General features: G+C 45.1%; 1 protein-coding gene across 5 annotated transcripts in view; it reads left to right on the top strand.

Moving 5' to 3' along the window:
- The window catches only part of ASB5 (ankyrin repeat and SOCS box containing 5), a 585,404-nt gene extending 563,231 nt beyond the window's left edge, over positions 1-22,173 (top strand). For all 5 annotated transcript variants that reach the window (XM_086962458.1, XM_086962453.1, XM_086962454.1 and 2 more), the window contains one exon: positions 21,890-22,173. In XM_086962458.1, coding sequence (XP_086818584.1) covers positions 21,890-22,035 — 146 coding nt within the window. In that variant the 3' untranslated portion in view covers positions 22,036-22,173. The remainder of the gene's footprint in view (positions 1-21,889) is intronic.
- The last annotated feature ends 1,068 nt before the right edge of the window (positions 22,174-23,241 follow it).

The following is a 23,241-nucleotide window of genomic DNA, read 5'->3' as shown; positions in this document are numbered from 1 at the left end:
CTTCCGAAAACAACTTAAAACTCTCCTCTTCTGCTAATCTTCTGTCCTTGTTATTTCTGACACTTGCTGGTGGCAAAGCGCTGGGATGCTCTAGGGTAACCGGGCGCTGTACAAAACCGATTTAATTAATTAATTAATTAATTAATTATTTTGTCAGAGTTGATCTTATATTCTTCATTTGAACTGCAGGAATATGTGTTATAGTGTGGCAAGGATGACTGCTTGTTGCATGTAGAATGGAATTGGCAGAAGAAGGCTTTCTATGGATTTTGGTGTTCAGTTTGTTGTTCTCAATGTAAATTGACAGATCCAAATATTCAATTTCAGTTTTTGAAATGCTGTATGTTATGTCAATTCCCCATTGATTAGGGGTCAGAGAATTTATGAAGGATTTGAGACGTTTTTCCGATCCTTGCCACACTAACAGAATGTCGTTGATATACCTGCCCCACATGATTATATTGCTTGTGACATCCTCTGGTCTTTCACCCCATAGCCAGTGTCGTTCCACATCTCCCATCAGGAGGCAAGCATACGGGGGCACAAATTTTGCCCCCATGGCGGTACCTTGAAGTTGTAAGAAGAAGTTGCCATTAAAAAGAAAATACTTGTTTAGTAGGCAAAATTCAAGCATATCCAGAATAATTTTATTTCGTGCAGTCAAGTGGACATATCTGGTCTGTAGGAATATTCTCGTTGCTGCTATTCCATCAGAGTATTTAATTGAGGTATATAGACTAGTGATGTCAATTACAGTTAATATATAATCATCTTGCCAGACTATATTTTCCAGTTTCTGCAGTATGTCTTTAGTGTCCCTTATGAAGGACAGAAGGTCCCTCATTAGTGGTTGTAGCTCGGCATCAATGAAAGCCCCCACATTAGAGCTAATCGAGTCGATTCCTGCAATGACAGGTCTTCCTTTAGGTATCCTTCCTGGTTTGTGCACCTTGGGTAGGAGGTAAAGAGTTGGAATGATCGGTTATTAATGTATAGCAGTTGTTTTTCTTCTATGGTTAAGAGATCTTTTTCATACCATTCATTTAAGAGTCGAAGAAGTTTGTCCTAAATGTCTTTTGTAGGATTGTGGTCCAGTCTCTGATAACATGTGGCATCTTCTAGTTGTCGGTGGGCTTCTGTTAGATAGTCCAATGTATTGAGACCCACCTTTGTTAGCTTCTTTTATTATTAAGTTGGGATCTTGTCTTAATTCCATCAGAGCCTTTCTTTCCTTAGACGAAATATTTTTCAGTATATATTTCTGTTTGGACTGATATTTTTGGAATTCCTTGTCCAGATCTTTGTTTACGTTTTTAAAGAACATATCAATGGAGTTGCCAGATGGTAGTGCGGGGGTAAATTTGGATTTCTTTTTAAGAGGATTGGGTTTTGAGTGAAAATTATCTATTCCCAATTCTTCTGCAGTAGTAGTCAATGGTTCCAGATTGTCCAGTGCCACATCCGTTGACAGTTTGTATCAGAAGATTGATGTTTTCCAAATCCTGTGCAGTTAGTTGACTCGTTTGTTGACTGCCGTCTGCTATGGCTGGTCGTGTTGGATTGCCAGAAAAGAAAGAGTGTAACTTCAATTTCCTGGTAAATTTAAAAAGGTTAACCTTAGTTTGAACAAGATCCCATTGTCCAGTCAGACAGAAAGATAGGCCTTTATTAAGAATTTGATTATGTGTATCAGTTAAAGTGGTTGAGGACAGTTTAATCACCAAGTTATTAGTTATGATTTCAGAGTATTTAGTTCCTTCTTTCTTGCTCTTGTTTGTACTCCCACTCCATTTGGTTTTGGTGTCGCAGAATTTGATGGTCTGGTGCGATTGTCTTGGGCATTGCCCAGACGATGTTGTTGAACTTCCTCCTGAAAATGTACCTTCAGATGAATATTGCTAGTTGTCCCTTGCTCTTCTACAGATTCTACTTCCGAAGAGGTAGGAGTTTCATTTGGAACGTTTGTGTTGATTGATGATGTAGCAGTAGTTATGTTATCATATTTTTTTGCAAAAGTGTAAACTCTGCCCGGTTGGTAATCGGTTAAGTCACGTCGGAATTTACGGTTTTATTTTTGGATTATGTCCTTTTCATATTCATCAAGAATTTTATTCAGAATGTCATAATTTTTTGTTGTGATTTCACCCCAGTTTGCTTCTTCATTTTGTTTAGAGAGAGTATCAACTTCCAATTTGTTTTTCTCAATTCCTCTTGAGCTATATCTATTAGCTATTGTAACATATTATTAGAAGCTGTACGTCACTATCGGAGGAATGATTAAAATCCGTAGTCCTCTTGAAATGAGGTTAGGTTCCAGATATTTTTTAAGGGACGTTCCTTCCCATCATTTTGATGTTTCTTTTTTAGCAGCTTTTTTCAGAGCCTGAAATGTACTTTTCGCTGATAGTAGGTTTGTTGTGCTTGATGTTTTTGGAATGGCAGCACCCGTGGGGTCAAAAGTTTCTTCTAGTCTGTTGTTTCTTCGTTCTCGCCGGTTATGGTAAGTGGACATTTTAGTGCTAGGTTCAATTGTAATGTTTCCAGAACAGTTTTATCAGTATTTCTTGTTTGTATGAGTTTAAATATTGTTACATTCCATCGGTCAGGCAGTCTATATCAGCTAATCTAGACCTGAAGGACCCAACAAAAGCAACAGGCCCAGTTCGTTGTAATCTTAGACTTTTTCCAGAATTGGATGTTCAAACTTTTGTATTGAAATGTCTATCGCCGCGACCTGACCATAAGATTGATGAAATTGTTTAGGTATTACAAATGACTACCTTGGGCTTGAAAATCTGTCCTCTTAAGGCATGCTCTGCTCCTGCTTGATCCTGTCTAACTAATAGAAGCATCTATTCCCCATGGACCAATGCACCTTTTCTAAATAACTCACAATAGTCTTACTATAACTTAAAAATCTCACAAACGTTTAAAAGTACTACATACGTGTGATTACTGTAATAAACTGGTTTTCAGGACACTCTATTTCTGATACCTCATCTTTGGGCAAAGGGTTCACTCTCACCAGTCTCACAGCTATTGTGATTATTTTTTGTAAGCAGGATCTTTTTTCTGCTCTCTTTTAAAACTTTTTTCGAATTTTTAAATACCTTAATAAAACTAGATCTCATTTTTAGATTGTTTTTTATTTTTTCATTAGCACGTGATTTACCTCACTTCTCTTCACTCTTTGGGGTCACTATTTACTGTTTCATACAGTACTGATTGTATTTTTACTCTGTTAGAGCCTTGAGAAAGCCCTGGCGTCATTGGCCACATAGGGCGAAACACGTGTCGGCTGTCTTTTTTCTTCTCAATTAAAACTTACAATCAAATCAAGAGTGAAATAGATTAATTTAGTGGTGAATGGACATTAAATGGAATAACAGTCTCTTTCAGCAAAATGTTTGAATAAGGATTCATCCTTGCTGACCAACTATCTGTTTGAAAGGAAGGAACATATGCTCTTATATATATATAACCCTACTGTAGTTAAAGTTTCACTTCCTCCAACAGATCACCATACGAGGGTCATTGTTTTGACAAATCAGATACAGGGCTGAAAAGAACTGTGGCCAGTTGGTATTTGGTCCACATATGTTCATTATAGTGATGAACAGGCTCTCCAATGCACCTTGAACTACGAGGTATCTGCTATCAGGATTCTGCATTATTCTGCCCCTCTCATCCAAATACCAGTCACCCGGCAAACGTACTGTAAGATGCACACAAATAGTGATAACTCATCCTACCAGGTGTACCCATTTCATGTGATGGGTCAGGTGTATTGCCTGAAAAAAGCAATATGTATTTTGTATCTGTTCAATACAATATGCTGTGATTTCTCTAACTTTGTGTGACCAATTCAGAACCCTCACATTCCATGTCTGTAGTCTCAGAGACAATTTGCATGTTTCAGTCATGAAAAGGGTAGAGGTTCATGGTACATGTTCACATTAATGTATCCACATCTCCAACTCAAATGTGGGTTGTGTCACTATTAGAGATCAAACTTGAATGTGATACACACTCAACCTCGTTGCACTGTTGCTATATGTGGTTCAAAGTTTGAACAACACTACATACTCAACAATTTTTACATAAATAAATGAATAAACATCTGTGTTTTGAAAAGAACAGAAGTCATCAAATTTTTACTGCACAAAATTATAAACATTCTCATTTAAACATTCCGAAACATTTTAGGGAATATTTTCAAAGGTATTAGTAGAACAAACAATCACAGTGATGAATCTTCTCTTGAGCCCAATGCATTTCGAGCTTAACAAGCTCTTCATCGGGGGCCTGAAACTGAGATAAACATGGTATCAACTCACTCGAATTCAAGATAAACAAGGCTTCAGACTTTACATGGCAAAAATTCTAGTGCATGAGAAATCACTAATGAAAGTTGGTGAAATCAAGAGATGAAGTGATAGGATTAAACCATAGCCCACACCGCGGTGCGTGAACAAATTATTATTAAACATACTCACAATCCCAAAGCGATTGTGGACAAAGTCCTTTAGAAAAATCAAAACCTAAAAAACAATTAAGAAAGATGGAACTCTGGAATATGTTCGACAAAGCAAGAATGTGAGGGTAATGGATGAAGCTGTATGGGGCAAATACCTGGAACGCAGATGCTTCACAGATCACTGGGGGTTCGTGGCAACTGGACTAATCTATGCTTAACCGATCACAGCAACCGGCATCCACAATCTGTTGAACAAAACGAACTATAAATACCGGACTCTAAGAACTAGCGAGCTCTAAAGACAAGGAACTCCTAGACTCAAGTCCTTACCTCAATCAAAACGCGTCACAACGAAGGACTGCTCAAGCTCAAACTCTGACCGGGTTCGGGTGATTACCGGAAGCCGCTGTACTCTAAGGTTCCTCTGGCGTCTATAAACAATCAAAACTATGGAAACTGAAGACCGACTGCAACGAACATGTCATCTGACTCCGGGGAAATGACCCAATAACACACCAAAAGACGGGCTTAAAACTCAACAAAACTAAGGTCTAGGCAAACACTGACAAGACGAAGGGGTCCTTATACTGCAGTAATAACTAAATACCAATCTACGGAAATCTGCCCGAATCTAAAAAACCGACGCCATCTTGGAAAGGGAACCGTATACATTCGAAATAAAAAAAGTGAAACGAGAGTGTGATATGAGAAGAGAATAATAGGGTTGGTTGAATGAAGATATGTGAAGGTGAGAAATAATAATGGTGCCATGTTAAAAGAGTAATGCACTCAAATATATTACAATTAATACAAACGCTGGAAATAAATGACATTTTATGATTTGCAGGCACATCCATGATTACAGACCACAGTGCAAAAAAGGGTCACAGAAAACATGATAGATCGATTTTTTCATTGAGACCAGCAGGTTCTTGTGTTTTAAGAAATTTTATCCAGTGAATCTCTCTCTGGAGGAGGGATCTGGTAAGATCAACCCCCTCATGCATTTTTATGAGTTCCAGTATGGAAAACCTAAGCTGGGAAATGTTGTGACTGTTCTCTGACCAATGTTTAGCAAGATTACTCTTAAAGTTTTTATTCCTAATCGTGCTTTTATGCTCAGAGATTCTGGTTTTCAGTTTTCTCTCAGTTTTGCCTGTGTATAATTTACCACAGGGGCATTTAATGTAGTAAATCAGATTTTTAGTGTTACAATCACCGTCATAATGTAAAGTGATTTCTCTTCCATTTAAAGGGTGATGCAGCTTGTTGCCTTCAATCACATTCGAACAATGAACGCAGTTGTGGCATTTTTTCATTCCTCTATGTTGAACATCAGTATTTCCTATTGGTGTAATCAGAAGTTCCTTGATATTTTTGGATCTTGTGTATGCGAAGATCGGTTTGTGGATAAAGATGCCATTGAAATCAGGTTCATTCTGTAGTAGTTCCCAGTGTCTTTTAACTATGTTCTTGATTTTCTGTGATGATGTGGAGAATTTTGAGAGAAAAACGTGCCTCTCATTCAATTATTTGGGCTTCAACATAAGCAGGTTGTCCCTGCTGGTAGTTTGGATCCTCAATTTGGCTTTATCCAGTACCTCTTCAGGATACCCTCTTTCTTTATATCTCTGATGCTGTGATGTTAAGTTCATTTCAAGATGTTCATTCGTGGAACATATTCTCTTAATTCTCATATACTGAGACACAGGTAAGTTGTTCTTCAGATTCAACGGGTGGAAACTGTTGAAGGATAATGCGTTATTGACATCAGTATCTTTGCGATATAGAGTTGTGATAACTTTTTGATTTTGAATGTTGATCTTAACATCCAAGAATGAAATCTCTTTTTCACTGATGGTGTGCGTGAATTCAATCTGTTCTAGACACTTGTTGAGTTCTCCAATTTCATATTCTAAACTTTCTTTTGTGCCAGACCATAGTACAAAGATGTCGTCAATAAAACGGCGATAGATGATGGCATGTTGCTTCCAAGATTCTTTTCCAAATACAAAGTCTGCTTCAAATTTCGCCATAAAGGTGTTTGCATACGCGGGAGCTCCCGCAAATCCCATGGATGTTCCATTCTGTTGGAGAAAAATTTTTGAAGACCACTGAAAATAACTGTGATAAAGACAAAAATGTAACAACTCAAGAACAAAGACTTTGTCTGCTTTAATTGATGGTTGTTGCAACAATGCCCATTCTACGGCTTCCATGCCGGACTGGTGAGGTATAGAAGTGTACAACGACTTAACTTCGATTGTACACAAAAACAATTGATCACTGATTTGTGTTTCCTGCAATTTTCTCAAAAAGTTGTTGGTATCTTTAATGTACGAGGGCCACTGGTGGACAAATGGCTGGAGAAATGTGTCAATGTACTGACCGAGTTGCTCAAAAATAGTGCCACAGCCGGTCACAATTGGACGCATAGGAGGATCTTGTAAATTCTTATGCACCTTGGGGAGCATATAGAGGAGTGGTCTCTTTGGGTACTGAACTGTGAGAAACGATTTAATCGTGTTGGAAATGTGACCTGACTCAAGTGCTTGTGTCAGAATGTCTTGGAGAGTTGCTTTGAGGTCCTCTGTCGGATCTTTGTCTAGTAGGTAGTAAATAGATGTGTCTGCTACGTGCTCATCAACTTTCTGTTTGTACATGGAGGCATCCATGACAATGATTGCTCCTCCTTTATCAGCCTTCTGTATCTGGATTTCGGTGTTCTCCTGTAAGCTCTTAAGGATGTTCATATCATAAACCGATAGGTTTTTCTTTTTAGACTTGCTTAGGTTCAAACGTTCAAAATCATTCAATACCGCATTTTCAAAAGCGTCCAAGATTTTATGAGTGACCGGTGCTTGAAATTTGGATTTGGGTTTAAATTCCAAGAACTCTGGTTCCTCTTTGTTTGGCTGAGGTGGAACAATATTTGTAAAGAAATGTTTAAGTTTCAGGACTCGCATAAATCTAAAGAAAGAGATTTCACACTCCAGTTTATTGGTGTCATAAGTAGGCACGAATCCAAGACCTTTATTTAGCACTTTTATCTCGTCCTGTGTTAACTGAGTTTTTGAAATGTTGAGGACTATGTTTGCCTCTTGCTTCTTGTGCGTGCTCCTTCTGCGTCCTCTGTGGGGTTTTTTGGAGGCTGCTTTCCTGGTCCCCTACCTGGGCTAAAAAAGACTGGTTTGATCCTGCTGTTCTTACAGCTTCTGATGTTGTTGCTTGCGCTGGTTGTGAAACATCATCCATATGAGTTTGAGCAGATGGTCTAGTGATGTTTAAGTCTGTATCTGAAACAAGACTCTCCTCTGAGGTGGTGGGAGCTTTTTTCTTTGGATATACCTTCCTTTGAGCATAAACTTCAGCCCATGTATATACTTCATTAAGTTTATAGTCCAAAGTGTCCCTTTTGAACTTCCTCAGTTTTCCTTCTTGCAACTCTTTGGAATATTTGTCAAGCTTAATGTTGATGTCATTCAAGGATTTTTCCCAATCTGTTTTATCCATTCTTGATTCAAGGTTGTGTTTGATTTCATCAATTTCGTGAGAAAGCTCGTTGATTACTTTGGCTAACTCTTCAATCAATAATAGGATCAAGTCCAAGGAGCATTTATTAAGAATTGAGTACCACTTCTCCATAAACTCCTTGTTGAGGTGGAATCTATACAACATGGGTTTAATGGACATTCTCAATCCTCGTGGGATCCTTTTCACTCTGTGGTACTGCACCAAAGTTGACGCATGCAGTTTTTGGTTTACTTCTCGTTTTGCCAAGTATTCCAGCTGTTTTAATTGTTGTATGATGGTATTGCCTTGTATGTCCGAAGACCTGACATCCTGGACTAGAGAATAAATATCACTTGCTTGTTCGCTGGTGTATGCTAAGATGGTGGCTCTATTTTCTGTTATACTTGAAATTTGATCAAAAGACATGGTTGGGTGCTCACTCCGTATAGACAAAATCTCAAAATGAAGTGGGTGGGTGAGAGGAGCACTCCAATATTTCAGTAATTAGTTAGTTTTTAGTTAAAAATTACTGAAATATTGGAGTGCTCCTCTCACCCACCCACTTCACTATTAGAGATCAGACACTGTTCTACCCATCCCCATCCAAGCTGTCAAACCAAATGACAGTGGAACATTCTCTCTATCAATTTCCAGCTATGGGTAACAAGTATTGCTGTTAACAAATGGCAAGAGTGGTATTCATTCGAGACTGAGAATGCAAGGTATGCCTCTCATTGCAGGATCACAGTGGTAGCCACTCATAAGAAAATGCTGCGGGCAATCCAGAAGTTTGTTGGATAGAGTAACAGTAAGCACAAGAAACACTATGCATAAAAAGACCAGCAGCCCTCACCCCCAACCCTACTCTTCCTGGTGTTAACTTGAAGGCATCGTGCAGTAGATTCAATTTCTGTCTCTAAGTGGGGAGAGCAACACCATAGGCCAGCTCCAACCATTTGGTGTGGACTGCCTTCTTTAGTAATGGGCCTGTGCACAGGTGATGCCCATCATGCTTTCCAGATGGAGCAATGTCCAGAGGTCAGGCTGGTCGTCCATCAACCTACTATTGTGAGCTCAAGCAACTGCAGGCGTGGGCAGCAGCATTCCAGAGCACGCGGATAGAGAGCTGCACCAACTCTGCTGAACTTAGCGATTAAGAATGGCATTTGCACTGCACTGCCCCATCTCCATCTGTCTCACTACAGCAATTCTAATGGTTGTAATCACCACACCCCTAACACCACCAACATCATTGTGGTCGGACCAACCTGGTCCCTGCACCCTTCCGGCAGAGTACTTCTCCACCAATCGAGACTCTTGCCTTCTTGTATCTATTCTGGCCCTCAGATGAGTGGACAGCCACTATTTACACTCTTTTGGAAAACCGCAGGGTAATGCAGCTCTAAAAGTAAAAGAATCTCACACATAAATAAGGGGGATAGGGTATTCTTCTCCACTACCCCAACCCTCCAAAAATAACCTAAACACACTAAGAGGGGTAGAGAGGAACAAGGATCTAGACAAAGCATGCAGGGACACACACAGTGTTTGTAAAAGTTGCCCTTACTCACACACAAAATTGTGTGTGACATGCTTCATCATCAGGTCTGCTTACAATACACCCTGGCATAGCCACGCAGAGGGTGGAGCATAGGGATGGGATAACATAAAACAATACAGACAAACAAAACGTTCATATTCAGAAGGTGAGTACAAAGTGTTACCAACCCTGACTGGAAAAAATGATAAGGACAAGTGCAGTGGAAGTGATGTTAAAACTGCCTCATGGGTAATCTTTACATTATTTTATACATTATTTTATTCCGGAGTCCCATGGACTGGATTAAAAATAGAAAGGGGTGGGTATCTCTATGAGAATTAGGGACTCACATCAGCCCCCCAGGACTGCTAAAGTCAACATGTTTCGACCGAATTACCCTGTGCCCACATTCGGGGGTCACGCCTTTCTTCTTCAGGACTCCTTATCCGGCCCAGTCCACCCTGTTACCTTATTTAGGTTATTATCCAGAGTCAATAAATGCAGAAGTCCTACTTTGTGGAGGTATTCCCCTCTTAACACGGGACACATATACGAGTCTATTATAATCCCGGGCTTGCAATGGCAGCGGGCTGGGTGAATCTCCGAGGACTCAACTGTCCCTTGGACGATTCAAGCCTAATCGGCCGGCCGTGGTCCTACGGTAAAGTAAAAGCACTCAGAGCTCCTTCATCATCTGCAAATCTTCATATATTAGTTCACTCCAGTGCAGATTTGAGTTAGCAAATAGTGTATGAAGTCCGTGAGGTCCGCTGGCGTACTGCGACCTGGATAAACAACGGATGATAAGAACAGTCGTTTTAGAGCACGGCCATTTTCAAACCAGGCAGACTCCGCTTTTCATAGTGTTAATGCATTTTAAAGGCCAAGTGCTATAACACCGTTTCCATCTGCAGTAATCCTGAGATCTTCCAGGATTGTTCTTGACTAAAGTTTCCGATTTGAATTTGGCCTCATGTGAACCTCAAAAATTAGGCTCTTTCAGTTGTATTGCCGCTAAGAGTTATGCAGAGTTGGCCGTAAGAAATGTGGTGATACACGCTCATGTTTGATTGAAAGAGTAGCTCTAGCAAGCTTTATTCTATCTACAAATCAAATAAATCTGACTATCCAGGCAGAGATTTTTATGTAGCAAAATAAACTTCTTTTAGCTTTGTAGCATAAAATGAGAATAAGTCACAAAGAAGAAAGCCCAAAATCTCACCCTTTAAACATTTTTCAGTTATGTGTGCTTCAGTTAGAAGAGGTGTCTCCAAGGTTACAAAGGTCTGAGAGCCTTAGTCCTTAGGCAGCATATCTATACCCCGGGGTACATAGACCAATGGGCTGTGACTTTAAACAGCAGTGCTATTAGTCAGAAGACATAAAAGAAAGCTTGGTTCAGGTTTCTTATAGCAGAGATATTCATCACATAGCAAACATGTAATCAGTAGGTTAAAATATTCTTACAAGTGTTTGCTGTAGGTAACACAGCTACTCCTCACATGGCAGAATTTAAAGGTTTTGGCAATTTTCAGCAAAGCTGCCTAAACAAAACTCAGAATTCAATAGTTATGTTAATTTAGGAAAGGGCTATCCCTTGGCTTATATGAACAGGGTCAAAATGCAGAGAGCAGAGCTATCAATCAGGCTTTTGGCGTAGTTAGGACAGCTGTCTTGTAAGCTGCACAGACCTGGCTCTCTGATAAACAGGGTAATACCACGGGGTACAAGGGATGTACCACGGGATACACATACCAAATAGGGCTATAACTACGGTGAAGAGACCAGACTGGCTTTAAACAGAAGAGCTATCTATCAAGAGCTACATAATACATGGATTACCTGTCCATCAAGTAACATCACCATACATGCTTGGCTTTCAAAATCAGCGCTATCTCTCAGGTTATGCAAATCTTACAGATGGTTGCGTTAGACAGCAGAGCTAGCCCACAGGTGAGAAAAAATGTACATGGCAAGCCTCAGATAGCTCAGCTAGCACAAACTGAGGCTCACATCACACATATATGGCAAACTGGGGTTTGATGTTTGGCTCTAGTTGCATTGCTCCTATAACAAAATGGCACTACTGCAGATCAACCTCCTGAGTTGCTTTGGATGACCCCGAGAGCAAGGATGAATCCTCATTTGAAGCTCAGTCCCTATGTTAACTGTTCATTCACCTGCAGAGGTATTCCTCGGGAGATAGAACCTCACTGAATTAGGCTTTATGTAGTAGAGGGATCAGTTAGGTTACATATATCTTCGAAATAGGACAGGTTTTTCTGTCTCTACAAAACATTCAGGCCTCAAGAAGCAGAGATACTATCATGTAAAATAGAATGTGTATGTGTTGGTTTTAGACACTAGAGCAGTATCTTTTATTTTTCATGTACTTATTACTCTTCTGAAGAAAGACAGACCCTTGCATCATGCAATAATAAGCGTTTATGCTCAGTAGCTTACTATCTTTTCCACCCCTCCCCTCTCTTTCTCTTCCCTATCTCTTTCTTTTCCTCACTTGAATCCACCTCAAATTTCTCTGAGGGGTTTGAGACCTGATCTTCATTACACGTAATATGAATATGTCTGGGAAATCTTCAGGACCTTTTTATTACCTCAAATCTCCCAGCAATATTTGAGAAGACCAGTACAATTGAAAAAAACAAGCATTGGCAAAGACAGTGATTTGCGCTTGTAATGAGCCTTTGCTGATGCTTGTTTGCTTTGGCATAGAGCAAAATATGTTCCAAAATGGCTGCCAGTGCATCTGTACCCATGCACATGCACAGCATGATCTTGCAATGCTTTCTGTCTGTCTGTACATGCACTGGTGGCCATCTTGAATTGTTTTTTCTTGAAGGGAAAAAAGCAGTCAAGATGGCTGCCTTTGTGTGTGCACTCATGCACATGTAAGCTGACGTACCACCAGCCATTCCATGCTACAGCCCACATGCCCTATGCATTTGTACGCATGGATGACCATTTTTAGAATCAATAATTTTTATTATGTGGTATAGAACCGATAACACAGCCCAACTGCCTACATCAACCGGCCGGCAGAGCGAAGAGGTATGGCCAGGACACAGCGTATAGGTCTACAACCCGGAGGGCCACCCCGTATAGAGAAGCTTCAGTCCGTAGCGTTCATGGTAGGCAACTGCTAATATACCACTGTTATAAGAAAAAGAACAAGGAAACAAACACCCCCACCCTCCGCCCCCCCAAAGCCCTCCCCCTTCCAGCCCCCTTTGCATCAGTCTCTATATTTCTATTCTACCCACCTATGGCCGCAAGTCACCTCCCGCAATCACTCAAGCTACGGGTTTGACCCCAACCGGTTCCAGCGGAATAAGATGTAGAATTTGCAGGTACTTTGGGCAAGTGACCTCTCTCATTTACTTGGAAAGGAGCTGCAGAAAATGGGCCCTAGAGCTTTGCGTATGGGCCCTAGAGCTTTGCGTATTCTGCTCCATTCCCATCCATGCTAAGTGAGAGGCGCTCCATTGCGAGGATATGCCAAAGTTTCCGGATCCAATCGAGCGCATCAGGTGCAGCCAGGAAGCCCCATTGCGCTAGAGGAACCTGTCTCGCCGCAAGCAAAGCCAATGCAATCTGTCTACCTCTCAGCGAGCGCAGCAGGAAGGATTTGGGATGGGGGAGTCCTAGCAGTGTGTGTTCAGGGGACCGGTGCAGCGTAACTTGGAATGCTCCATCAATGTCATCAAGAACTTCAGCCCAATATCTCTCCAATTTCGGGCAGTGCCACAACAGGTGTACCAGAATGCCAGGAAGGCCACACCCCCACCAGCAGAGGCCTGACTTAGTTCCGTCTCAGGATTTGATGCGCGCCTGCGTATAATACCAATAAGCGACTATCATAAAGGCCGATTCCGCCCCTGCAGTATTAGAGGCCGTGTGATGAGCACGATAGAAAATATGTTCCCATTCTCTGAGCGTCAAAGGACACCCCAGTTCAGCCTCCCAGCGAACATGCGCCTTCGTACGCTGTTACATTCCGGTAAGTTAAAATAGTCCTTGCGTAATTGGGGGAAGGGGATCAAGCCTTTTAGGTCAAATAGGGAACCCACTCCCTTACAACCTTCCTCTCTCCAGCGATGGAAAATAGGAGACGTACATCCCGGTTGGAACTCAGAATTATCTAAGATAGGGGTCATAGGGGAGGCAAACGTGGTCCAGCCCCTGGGCAATGCTAGCTGATCCCACACCTTGAGAGTCGGCGAGGTTACAGGCGACGAGTAGAGGCCCCATGCTCTGTGCTTGCGCGGAAGCCAAAGTTCCTAACAAATATTGCAGCCAGCCACTGTCTGGTCCATAAAGTTCCAGTGCTTGCTGGCCAAAGGCCTATTCCACTCTGTGACATAGCGAAGACAGATCGCTTGATAATAAGGACTCAATAGGGGGAAGTCCAGTCCTCCCATAGCTTTTGGCGTGATGATAAGCGTCAGCACGAGCCTTGGCCTCTTGTTGCTCCACAAGAATTTATTAAAGATCCCTTGCAGCTTCCGGAGGACACCTGGCAGAGGACTCAGTGGGAGCATCTCAAACAGGTAGAGGATGCGGGGCAGCACAGTCATCTTCACTGCCGCTAATCTCCCATACCAGGCCAAGTTGAGGCGGGACCAATCGTAGAGCGCTTTGGTAGTTTGGTCTACCAATAGCCTGTAATTGAGGGAGACCGTTTTTGCAGTGGAGGAAGTCAGCCGAATACCCAGGTATGTTATATCGGAGTGCACCCACTGAAAGGCAAAGTCCTTTTGAAGATCCCGGACCTCATCTTCAGGGATTGAGATGTTTAGAATTTGCGATTTCGAGAAGTTCACTTTAAATTCCGCCACTTTCCCAAATTCAAGAAGTTCCGATGCAAGGGACCGTAGAGTGGTGTGGGGTTGAGTCAGCGAGAGAATAACGTTGTCTGCATACAGACTAATTTTGTGAGTGTCAGCGCCAAATTTAATTCCCATTATATCCAGATTTGAACGAATGAGTTGGGCAAAAGGCTCCATGTTGAGCGCAAATAGTAACGGTGACAAGGGGCACCCTTGCCGCGTCCCTCTAGCAATGAGGAAAAGGGCAGATCTACACCCCTTCACCCTCACCACCGCCTTAGGAGCCGCGTAAAGACATTGAACCCAGCGAACAAAGTTATCACCGACACCATAAGCCCGCAAGACCTTGAATAGATAGTCCCAGTCTACCTGGTCAAAGGCCTTTTCTGCGTCTATGGAGAAGAGAAAGGCCCGAGTCTGAGAGCAGTGGACCAGGTCTATAAGGTGAAGAATCCGTTTGGTATTGTCCCTTCCATGCCGCGTCAAGATAAATCCGGATTGGTCTGGATAGATAATATCGTCCATCAGAGGGCTAAGACCCACCACTAGGATGCTCGCGGAAAGTTTTGTGTCAATGTTTAAAAGGGAAATCGATCGATAGGAGCCACAGTCTTTCGGATCTTTCCCCGGCTTAAGGATGACCGTAATCGCTGCCTCCGACATGGAGGGGGGGGGCCTCCCTGGTGTCTAGTAAGGAGTTGAAAAGGCTTGTTAAAAGTGGAGCCAGCTCCACACAGTAGGTTTTTAAAAACTGCGCCGGGAAGCCATCCGGCCCCGTAGATTTGGCAAGCTTTAATCGGGCAATTGCTTATATGACCTCCTCTATACATATTGCAGCGTCCAAAGTGTCAACCGACGACTGAACCAGTGGCTGAATGTTACAGGAGTCAAGGTACTCCATCTTCCCTCGCGGGCCTGACGCCTCCCCACTATACAGGCACTGATAGAAGCGACAGAAGGAATCCACAATAAGGGCGTCCGTAGAGTGCTCAACCGCCTGCGAATCCCTAATAGACTAGACAGCTGAAAGCTGCGCCCGTGCCGGTAGTCTATGGGCCAACATCCTACCCCCCTTGTCCCCACTAAGGTAGAATTTATACCTCAAGCGCAAGTGGGCATGTTCCGCTCTATCTAAGTCCAAATGCTTTAACATGTGTTGATTCAATTCCAACTCCCTCCAAACTCGCGGGCCCCCGTCCGCTTGTGTACAGCCTCCAAAGCTCCCACCTCCGCCTCCAGTTCCGCACGCTTAGCTTTGCGGAGCCGCGCAAATGAGGCCGCCAGCGCAATTAACTCTCCCCTCACCACTAATTTCAAGACTTCCCACACCGCTGCCAAAGGTGTACCCTCCTGGTCATTTTCTGCAAGATAATTTGTGATCGCCTCCCGTATTCGGGTCACGACCGATTCCGAATGGAGCAGGGAGTCGCGAAGACGCCAGCCGGAGGGCGGTGGGCGTCCGCCACAGAAGGTAAGCTGAACCGAGATAAGGGCATGGTCTGAGAGGGAACGCGGGGTAATCTGGACCATGGATAAGTAGGGCAGAAGAGAGGTTGTGGCTAAAAAGTAATCGAGACGGGCATAGGTTTTGTGCGCTGCAGAGTAGTACGTGTAGTCGCATTCAGCAGGGTGTTGGACATGCCACACATCATGCAGTCCACCATCAACCAGCCATTGCCTACCCCCCTGTGACAACGCACCCGCCTGATGCGATCGATGTTCAGACCTGTCCATCCCAGGATCCATCACCACATTCAGATCGCCACCCACCAGGATCGATGCGTCTGGAGATGTCAGAACCTCGGAAAGGGCCACCTGCAGGAAGGGTTCTTGTTGTTCGTTCAGGGCATAAAATGACCCTAGTGTAAGCTGCGTGTTCCCCCACTGGACCCGGACCGCCAGGAATCTTCCATTAATATCAGCTACTTGGGAAAACACTTTACAATGCGCGCACGCACTAAAAAGGATTGACCCCCCCATGCTTCTTAGCTGGACCTGAGGACCATATTTGCAATGGAAAGCACCGGTCTCGCATCCGCCTAGTATCTTTAGAAAGAAGATGGGTCTTCTGTAGCAGACACATGTCGCCCCCGCATTCTCCAAGAGGGAGAGGATGGCCGTGCGCTTGACTGGGCTATGCAATCCCCTAAAATTCAGACTCACAATCTTTAAATCTCTACCCATAGTGCCAGCAGAGGGATTAGGATCCAACTAGACGCCCAGAGACAGAGGAATGAAATGGGAAAGAAGGCTGTGACCACAGGCCATATATCTGCAATGTCTGGCCGAAGACTGATGCGGAGCCCCCAAAATAACCCTAAAACCCCAACAAAACCCTCTTCCTTAAATCATAGTGTAGAAGAACAGAACAAAGAGCAAAAGTCACAAGTTTTGTCCATGGACAATAGTTAGTCAAGAGAATCAAACTAGAAGGAGAACAAGGCACCATTCCAGGAAACATAGCGCACCTGATACAGGGCAACTCCACCATACAAGGATAGTGGGATGGTACCACTTCACAACAGAACATTCCCCGCCTCCGGTGCCGAGAAACAGCCCACTGATGCCAATCGAACAGAGCTCAAGGAATGTCATTGTTGTCAGTACCTGTGCCACTGATGTAACAGCCGCTTCTCTTTCCATCAGGCTAGTGGACAAATTCGGTCTCAACAGTCGGGGAGATCCCCCGACCCGCTGCCAGTCAGTGGAGCATCTGCGCCGCCTCGGAGGGAATCCCGCGGGCTCCGATGGAGAGGAGGGCCGCTCCAAACCCCGGACATCATATGCGACGGACAGAGAGCAGATCTGATATAGCTTGCTCTGAAGTTTAAAGATAAGTCGGAATGGGTGACCCCATGAGTAGGGAATGCCCCTTTCACGTAGGTGAGTGTTAATAGGCTTGAATTCTCTGCTGTTGGCGAGGATAGAGGCCGCTAGGTCCTGAAAGAGCGCCGGGTGATGCCCTCGGAATTGCACAGGATGGAGGTCACTGGCCTTGGGAAGGATACGCTCCTTAAGCTGGAAGTCATGCACACAAACCAGATTGTGCGGTGGGGGAGCCTTAGCGCCTCTTGGTAGGCCGACACAATGGACCCAATCCATCTGTATTTCCACTCCCTCTCCTTCCTACAGGATTTGTCAGAAAAGCTTGCAGACATATTTACGCAGGTCATCTGTTTCACCCTTTCACAGCACCGCTCAGATTCTAATGTTGTTACGCCGAGACCGGTTTTCTAAGTCCTCAGCGTGGGCTTGGAGGTCTAGATTTTGCTCCGTGAGGTGGATGACATCTTGCTGGAGCTGATGAAGATCGTCTTCCCGACCCAGGTCGTGCTCCTCCAAGGTTGCCACCAGCTCGCCAATGGCATCTACATCACGCCGAACCTCCCGTAGGTCGGAGGAGAGCTGAGAGCAAAGCTCCAAAATATCTTCTTTTATAGCTGAGAACAGCTCAAGCATGAAGGCTTTGGTCGCCGGTGCATCGTTGTCCTTCCTGTTCCTGGAAGAAGACATGACGGCTAAGTCGCAGGTCTATTCTCCAAGGTGCAAGGCTCAGGTAGAAGCAGTATTACTGCACCGAGGAGCTCTAGCAATGCCCACCGCTGATGTGGTCCAGACCCAGGGCTAGGGCAAAGCAATAAGACACCAGAGTTCAGTAGTAGCTGGTCCACGTGATGAGCGGGGTATAGGTGAGCCCGGGCCTCACGTATGCCGTGAGTCAAATATCGAGTGCATGGGAGGCGCCCCCGCCCTCCCCCCACCCCCAAGTCTCTCCCTTTCAAGGCCCTGCCACGTGCCCATCCCCAAAAATCTCCACTCGGGGGGGGGGCAACACTCACAAAGCCCCGGGGATCAAGCTCCAAGCCGGATTAAAGACCAGGGCAGCACTCCCTCTCAACCCCTCAGGTGGCATAGGCTCAGTACAGGTCCGAGCCCCTCCCTCCTCTCACCCACAAGTCAAGAGTGGGCCCCCTGCACAGACAGATCGAGCCTCCTAGGCCCCAGGCCCCCCAGCAAGGGCCAAAGAGCGATCCCCGGAGGGGGCCGACCACTATTGCTGCAGTTCACCAAGCACCCCACGGCGAGGGGCTCTCCCAGTATGGGCCCCACTCTCAGTCACCATTGCACGGGGGGAGACACAGGCTGCCGCCCTTCAAGACCTCCTCTCCAGTCCAGAAAAGCGCCAGTGCCAGCCCTCCGCCCCCGCTAGCACACCACCACTACACACTCTAAATCACCGGGAGGTAGGGCATCAAGCCACTAGGCCTTATCCAGGCCAGCGCACAGGAGTGACTGCCACCCGAAGCAATCAGGGCAGGGATCGCAAATCTGGGCTTGCGTAGGGCACCTCCTCCCGCCGACCCGCGGGCCAAAAACAGATCCAGCCCCTCTCGCAGTGCTTTCCCGGAACCTCCAGCACCCCAAGCAAAGTTCACCGGAGCATAGCTAATGTCCTCCTAGGGGGGGTGGGGGGGGGGGGTTGGGGAGGACACCCACACCCGCACCCGCTGACACCGCGAAGTCTCACTGCCAGCGGCCCCCACCCCGACTGGTCTTGCAAATACTGCCAGTCCTTCAGTATGCTGCTGTCAATAAGAAGCACATCGGGCTCGCCACCAGGCCCCTCCGTTCAATGCTGCAAGCCTCTGGGATCACACTAGGCACGTACAAGCCGTTCAGACAGGCTCAATACAGGCTCCCCAGCCCCCCAGCAGGACAGGAACACGCCATCCGTTGGTATAAAGACTGAGTCCTGCAACCCCAGGGCCGCCGCTCCCTCTCACCGTGCTGCTCTATGCGTAGGTCGTCTCCTCTCCTCCGCACCGCCTCTAGGCCCTCGCAGGCCTCGGACCCGGCAGACCCACACAACTGCAGGACAGGGATAAGCAGCTGGTCGCCAGGAAGAACTGCTCTCAGCACTCTTGCCGGGAGGGGGGTACGGCTGCACGCGCTGTCAGGCCACGTTTGCTCTCGGCTCCGGTAGCCCTGGGCCGCGCTCCCATGCGGGTCTCACAAGATGGCGGTCAGAAGGCAGACCCTCGATCTCCGCCTTCCGGGCTACTACACAGGACGGGTTCTCGGTTCGCTCACCCCTCCGCTCTGCTGGGGGAGCTGTCAACCCTCCACAGCTCAGGCAAGTTGGCTGCAGCGCTAGTGTCCCCGCTGTCGGACCTCCGTCAACAGATTCACCGGGCCGCAGCAGGGCCGGGGCTGGACGGCTCAAGTCAGCACAGGATGTCACCAATCGCAAAAATATACCCACCACTGGAGCAGGAGGGTCTGCAAGAGCGTCCACGCTAATTTTCCATCGCGGATGGGCACCCGGCTGGCAGATACTCAACGCTAATTAAAGTCGGCGCCGGAGGGACAGGGAAACACGTCCTACTCCGCCACCATCTTGGCCACGCCCCTGGATGGCCATTTTTTAATATTTTTTTATAATATAGAAAAAGTATTGCAAGATGGCCACACATGTGCAGACCTGCCAGCTCACCCATTGCCACCATGTGTCAGACGATTTTGTCTCTCCTCACACGATCACCCAGAGAGGAACTGCAAACACAAGGTAGCAAGCAAAGCAAGTGGAAACCACTGCATATAGTGGATTTCCAGCTCGTCTTTTGCAGCTGTAAGTAGTCGATGTCCATTAAGAGGTGTAAAAATGCCCCAGGATATTGGCAACAGAGTCCCTGACCGTTTTTTTGGGGGGGAGATGGGGAGTGTGTGGTGGGCTTGGTGGAGGGCAGAGTGCTTCTAGGGAGATCTCTCTAAGAAGCCCTGTTCCCTTTAAGGCCCGCCCCGTCCTCACACAGTGACATTTGTTTAAAGGTTGGCAAATCTGTGCTTACATGCCTGCTGATGAACCAGTGGCCATTTTTGGAGTTTGTTTTTGTTCTTTATACGCTAATGTGCACTTAATGATGGCTGATGGCCCTTTTCAAATGGTAAATTAACAAAGTATTCATGAATGACACACATATGCAGGGGCGTAGCTTGATCAGTACGACTGTGGGGAGGTGAGCTTAATATTTTCTGCAAATCACGCTGGCATATCATGTCAGTGGAGAAGTGTGGCTCAATGGTTAGAGCAGGCAGACCTCGATGCAGAGCTCTGGCCAGGGACCAGGGTTCGATTCCTGCCCCGGCGGGTCTCAGGCTCATTAATTCCCCTAACTGGATATTCTCGCCTCAGTGCCTATTCTGATCATGGGTCCCACGCTGCAACTCTGGGCAATAGCTTGCTTAGTCTCCACAACGCCCCCACAACGCAAGGGATGCCTGGTCTGCACCATGGGGGTGCCCAGGAGTGGACACCTCACAGGGAAAGCCAGGAAGGGTTCCCTTGCGGTATTCATACAAGCGCCGGGAAACCCACTGCGGGTAGCTGTGCGCTATACAAGTACAAAAACATTTACATGTTAATCCCTATATGAGATGCAGCGCATGACGGGGCTTAAGGGATAGTGGAAAAGGATGGAGTGCGGATTGTTAATGGATACTTAAAAATGTTGTCAAATAACCATGAGAAGAGAGTGTGTGAGTTTGTCTTAGTATTTAAAAATCCCATGTGAAATCCGACAGACACTTTACCATACCTGACTGGAAACTCCTGTACCCAACTATTAAATAATACATGTATTAGGGGAGTGTAACCCCAAATACTCCCGCCTCCTGACGGTACGCCCCTGCATATATGGATACAAACAAACTGCCCAGTAGCTGTGTACAGCTGCAGGTGTTCACAAAACAATGAAAAGGAAAGTTTATTTATAACAACAAAATTTAGTGAGAGGTGATCATACCAGTGTGTTGAGGGAAGCAATAGTGTGAGCGGCGTGGAGCGAGCAATGAAAACAAGCGAGCAAGGACAATGAAGCGCTCTTATAGAGTGAAAAGAAAAAAATATTTCCCTCACGTCATTAGTGGAAGGATATAAATCATACAAACACTGACACTGAAACTAGTACTGGCCGAGCTGGAAACTTGTACTCAGCCAAGCGGTGGTATTTATTGATAGTCAACGGCCTGGAAGCTCTGTTCATCCACACACACTGATGCAAACACTAGAAAACGAGGTACAAATGTGCTTTCGGCGTAATATGCAAACCGGCCACTTGGTGAGTGGAGCTCCTTGTTCAAGCAGAAGGGATCTGGAAGAATTCATTCTGATCCAGGTATTGGAAAGTCTACAGAAACAAATATCAGACACTTAAAGACGGTCCCGACATTTTCTCTGGGAACCCCCAGCTCATTAGTGATGGCAGCTTTGTATGTAAACGCTGCGAGGTTTGAAAGACGCTTATGTTATTATACACTAGCTTTCTTGTGCTCTCTGTAAGTAGCTGTTATCTTTTTTTTCTCAGTGTTTCTCAGGGAGCCATGTGTTTTCTTTGCCATGCTACCTTCACTTTATGAATGCTTCTTTTCTGATATTTGCCTGCCACATTGAGAATGACAGAACACGGCTGTCTTTGGGATATATTTTAACACGTATGTTGTATTTTCTTCCAGCGACCCCTTGCACTCTTTGCCAACTGTGCAGATTATGTGTTCGGAATTGCATAGGAAGTTCCAGATTACATCTTGTTCCTCAACTTCAGCTTCCAAAGATTTTGACAGATTTCCTCCAGTATCGAGAAAGTATTACAAACTTTTAAAAACATGAAACCCAGTAATATGTGTTTTTCTGTATATTTTCTGTATTATTGATCGAAATGTCACTGTTACACAATAAATCAATAATGTCAGTTGCATTTTCTGTATTGAAATAAAATCGTGTTCATTTTGTTGTTGAAGTACCGCCTGCCCATTTTGAATCATTCCCCTGCATTCAGCAGACTTTTAGGATGCCATAAGCAGCACCCGCCTGTCAGCCCTTTTAGGATTTTGGAATTTCACAATGTGTGAAAAATCTGTGAATTGTGGCTTTTCTAAAAGTCCCATGATCTTACAACAGCCTCTGAAAAATCTAAAAAAAGACCTGTTCATAAAAGGAGGGTAGGCAGAAGAGAATTATTTTTCCTTTCTCTCCTCCTTTGAGAATCCTTCTACTTAGAGCATCCTGTGGAGGTGAAGAACGCTCTAGAAAGCTCAAAGCCTGCTTGCTGCCAGGAGCAAAAGGCTGCTGGAGACAGGAACTCAGTAGATATATCAACATCTCAACCTCCATTGGCAGCCATTTTGTTGTGGGCAACGCTTTTCTTCCATACCCCTCACCATGTACCCTCGTCCCCTTGCAGCACCAGTTTATGAGACACTTTCCTGGTGTCCATTTTTTCCTTGAATCCCCCTCATGTCACTTATACTCCTGACCCTCCCTTCAGAGCAGTGAGCACTCGTATTTTAGGTCGAGCATCAGCGCGCATGCGCTGTCTGCGAGACCTGCTGTAATCTCTCTACACGGAGTGTAATACTGCCTTCTGCTTCAATTGGTTCACTCCCCCGTTGCTTGTATTTCTTGCCCCCTTATTGGTGATGCTCCCGATACTTGACTTCCGTTTCTTATTTCAGGAGCAGCGGCCGACTACAGTTTCATTATGCTGTAGTTGTTTTGGTGTTCCTTTGGGAACTATTTCTTTAAAATAAGTGCTAATGTTATACTATGTGCACCGGCACCGCGCCTCTCTCATCTTTATTTAGACGCCCATAAAAGGTATACGAGTGCCATGCTTTAAATGAAGCACAGTGCCTACTTTTATGTTTTTTTTAAATTACCTTGGCGCCCACTTCATGGGCACAGACGTTTTATTTACAGGGGCGCCGCGCTTTGTTTCAGCATGGCGACTGCTTGTATTTTACATTATATTTAGGAAGCTAGAGGCTGTGCTCAGCAAAACAACGCCCCTGACCTAGAAAGTGCAAGA

Source organism: Lissotriton vulgaris, chromosome 3_1 (assembly GCF_964263255.1).
Source record: "Lissotriton vulgaris chromosome 3_1, aLisVul1.2, whole genome shotgun sequence".
In the NCBI taxonomy this organism is placed as follows: domain Eukaryota; kingdom Metazoa; phylum Chordata; class Amphibia; order Caudata; family Salamandridae; genus Lissotriton; species Lissotriton vulgaris.
Note: the sequence above shows the minus strand (reverse complement) of the source record. Positions and strands in the feature narration are given on the sequence as shown.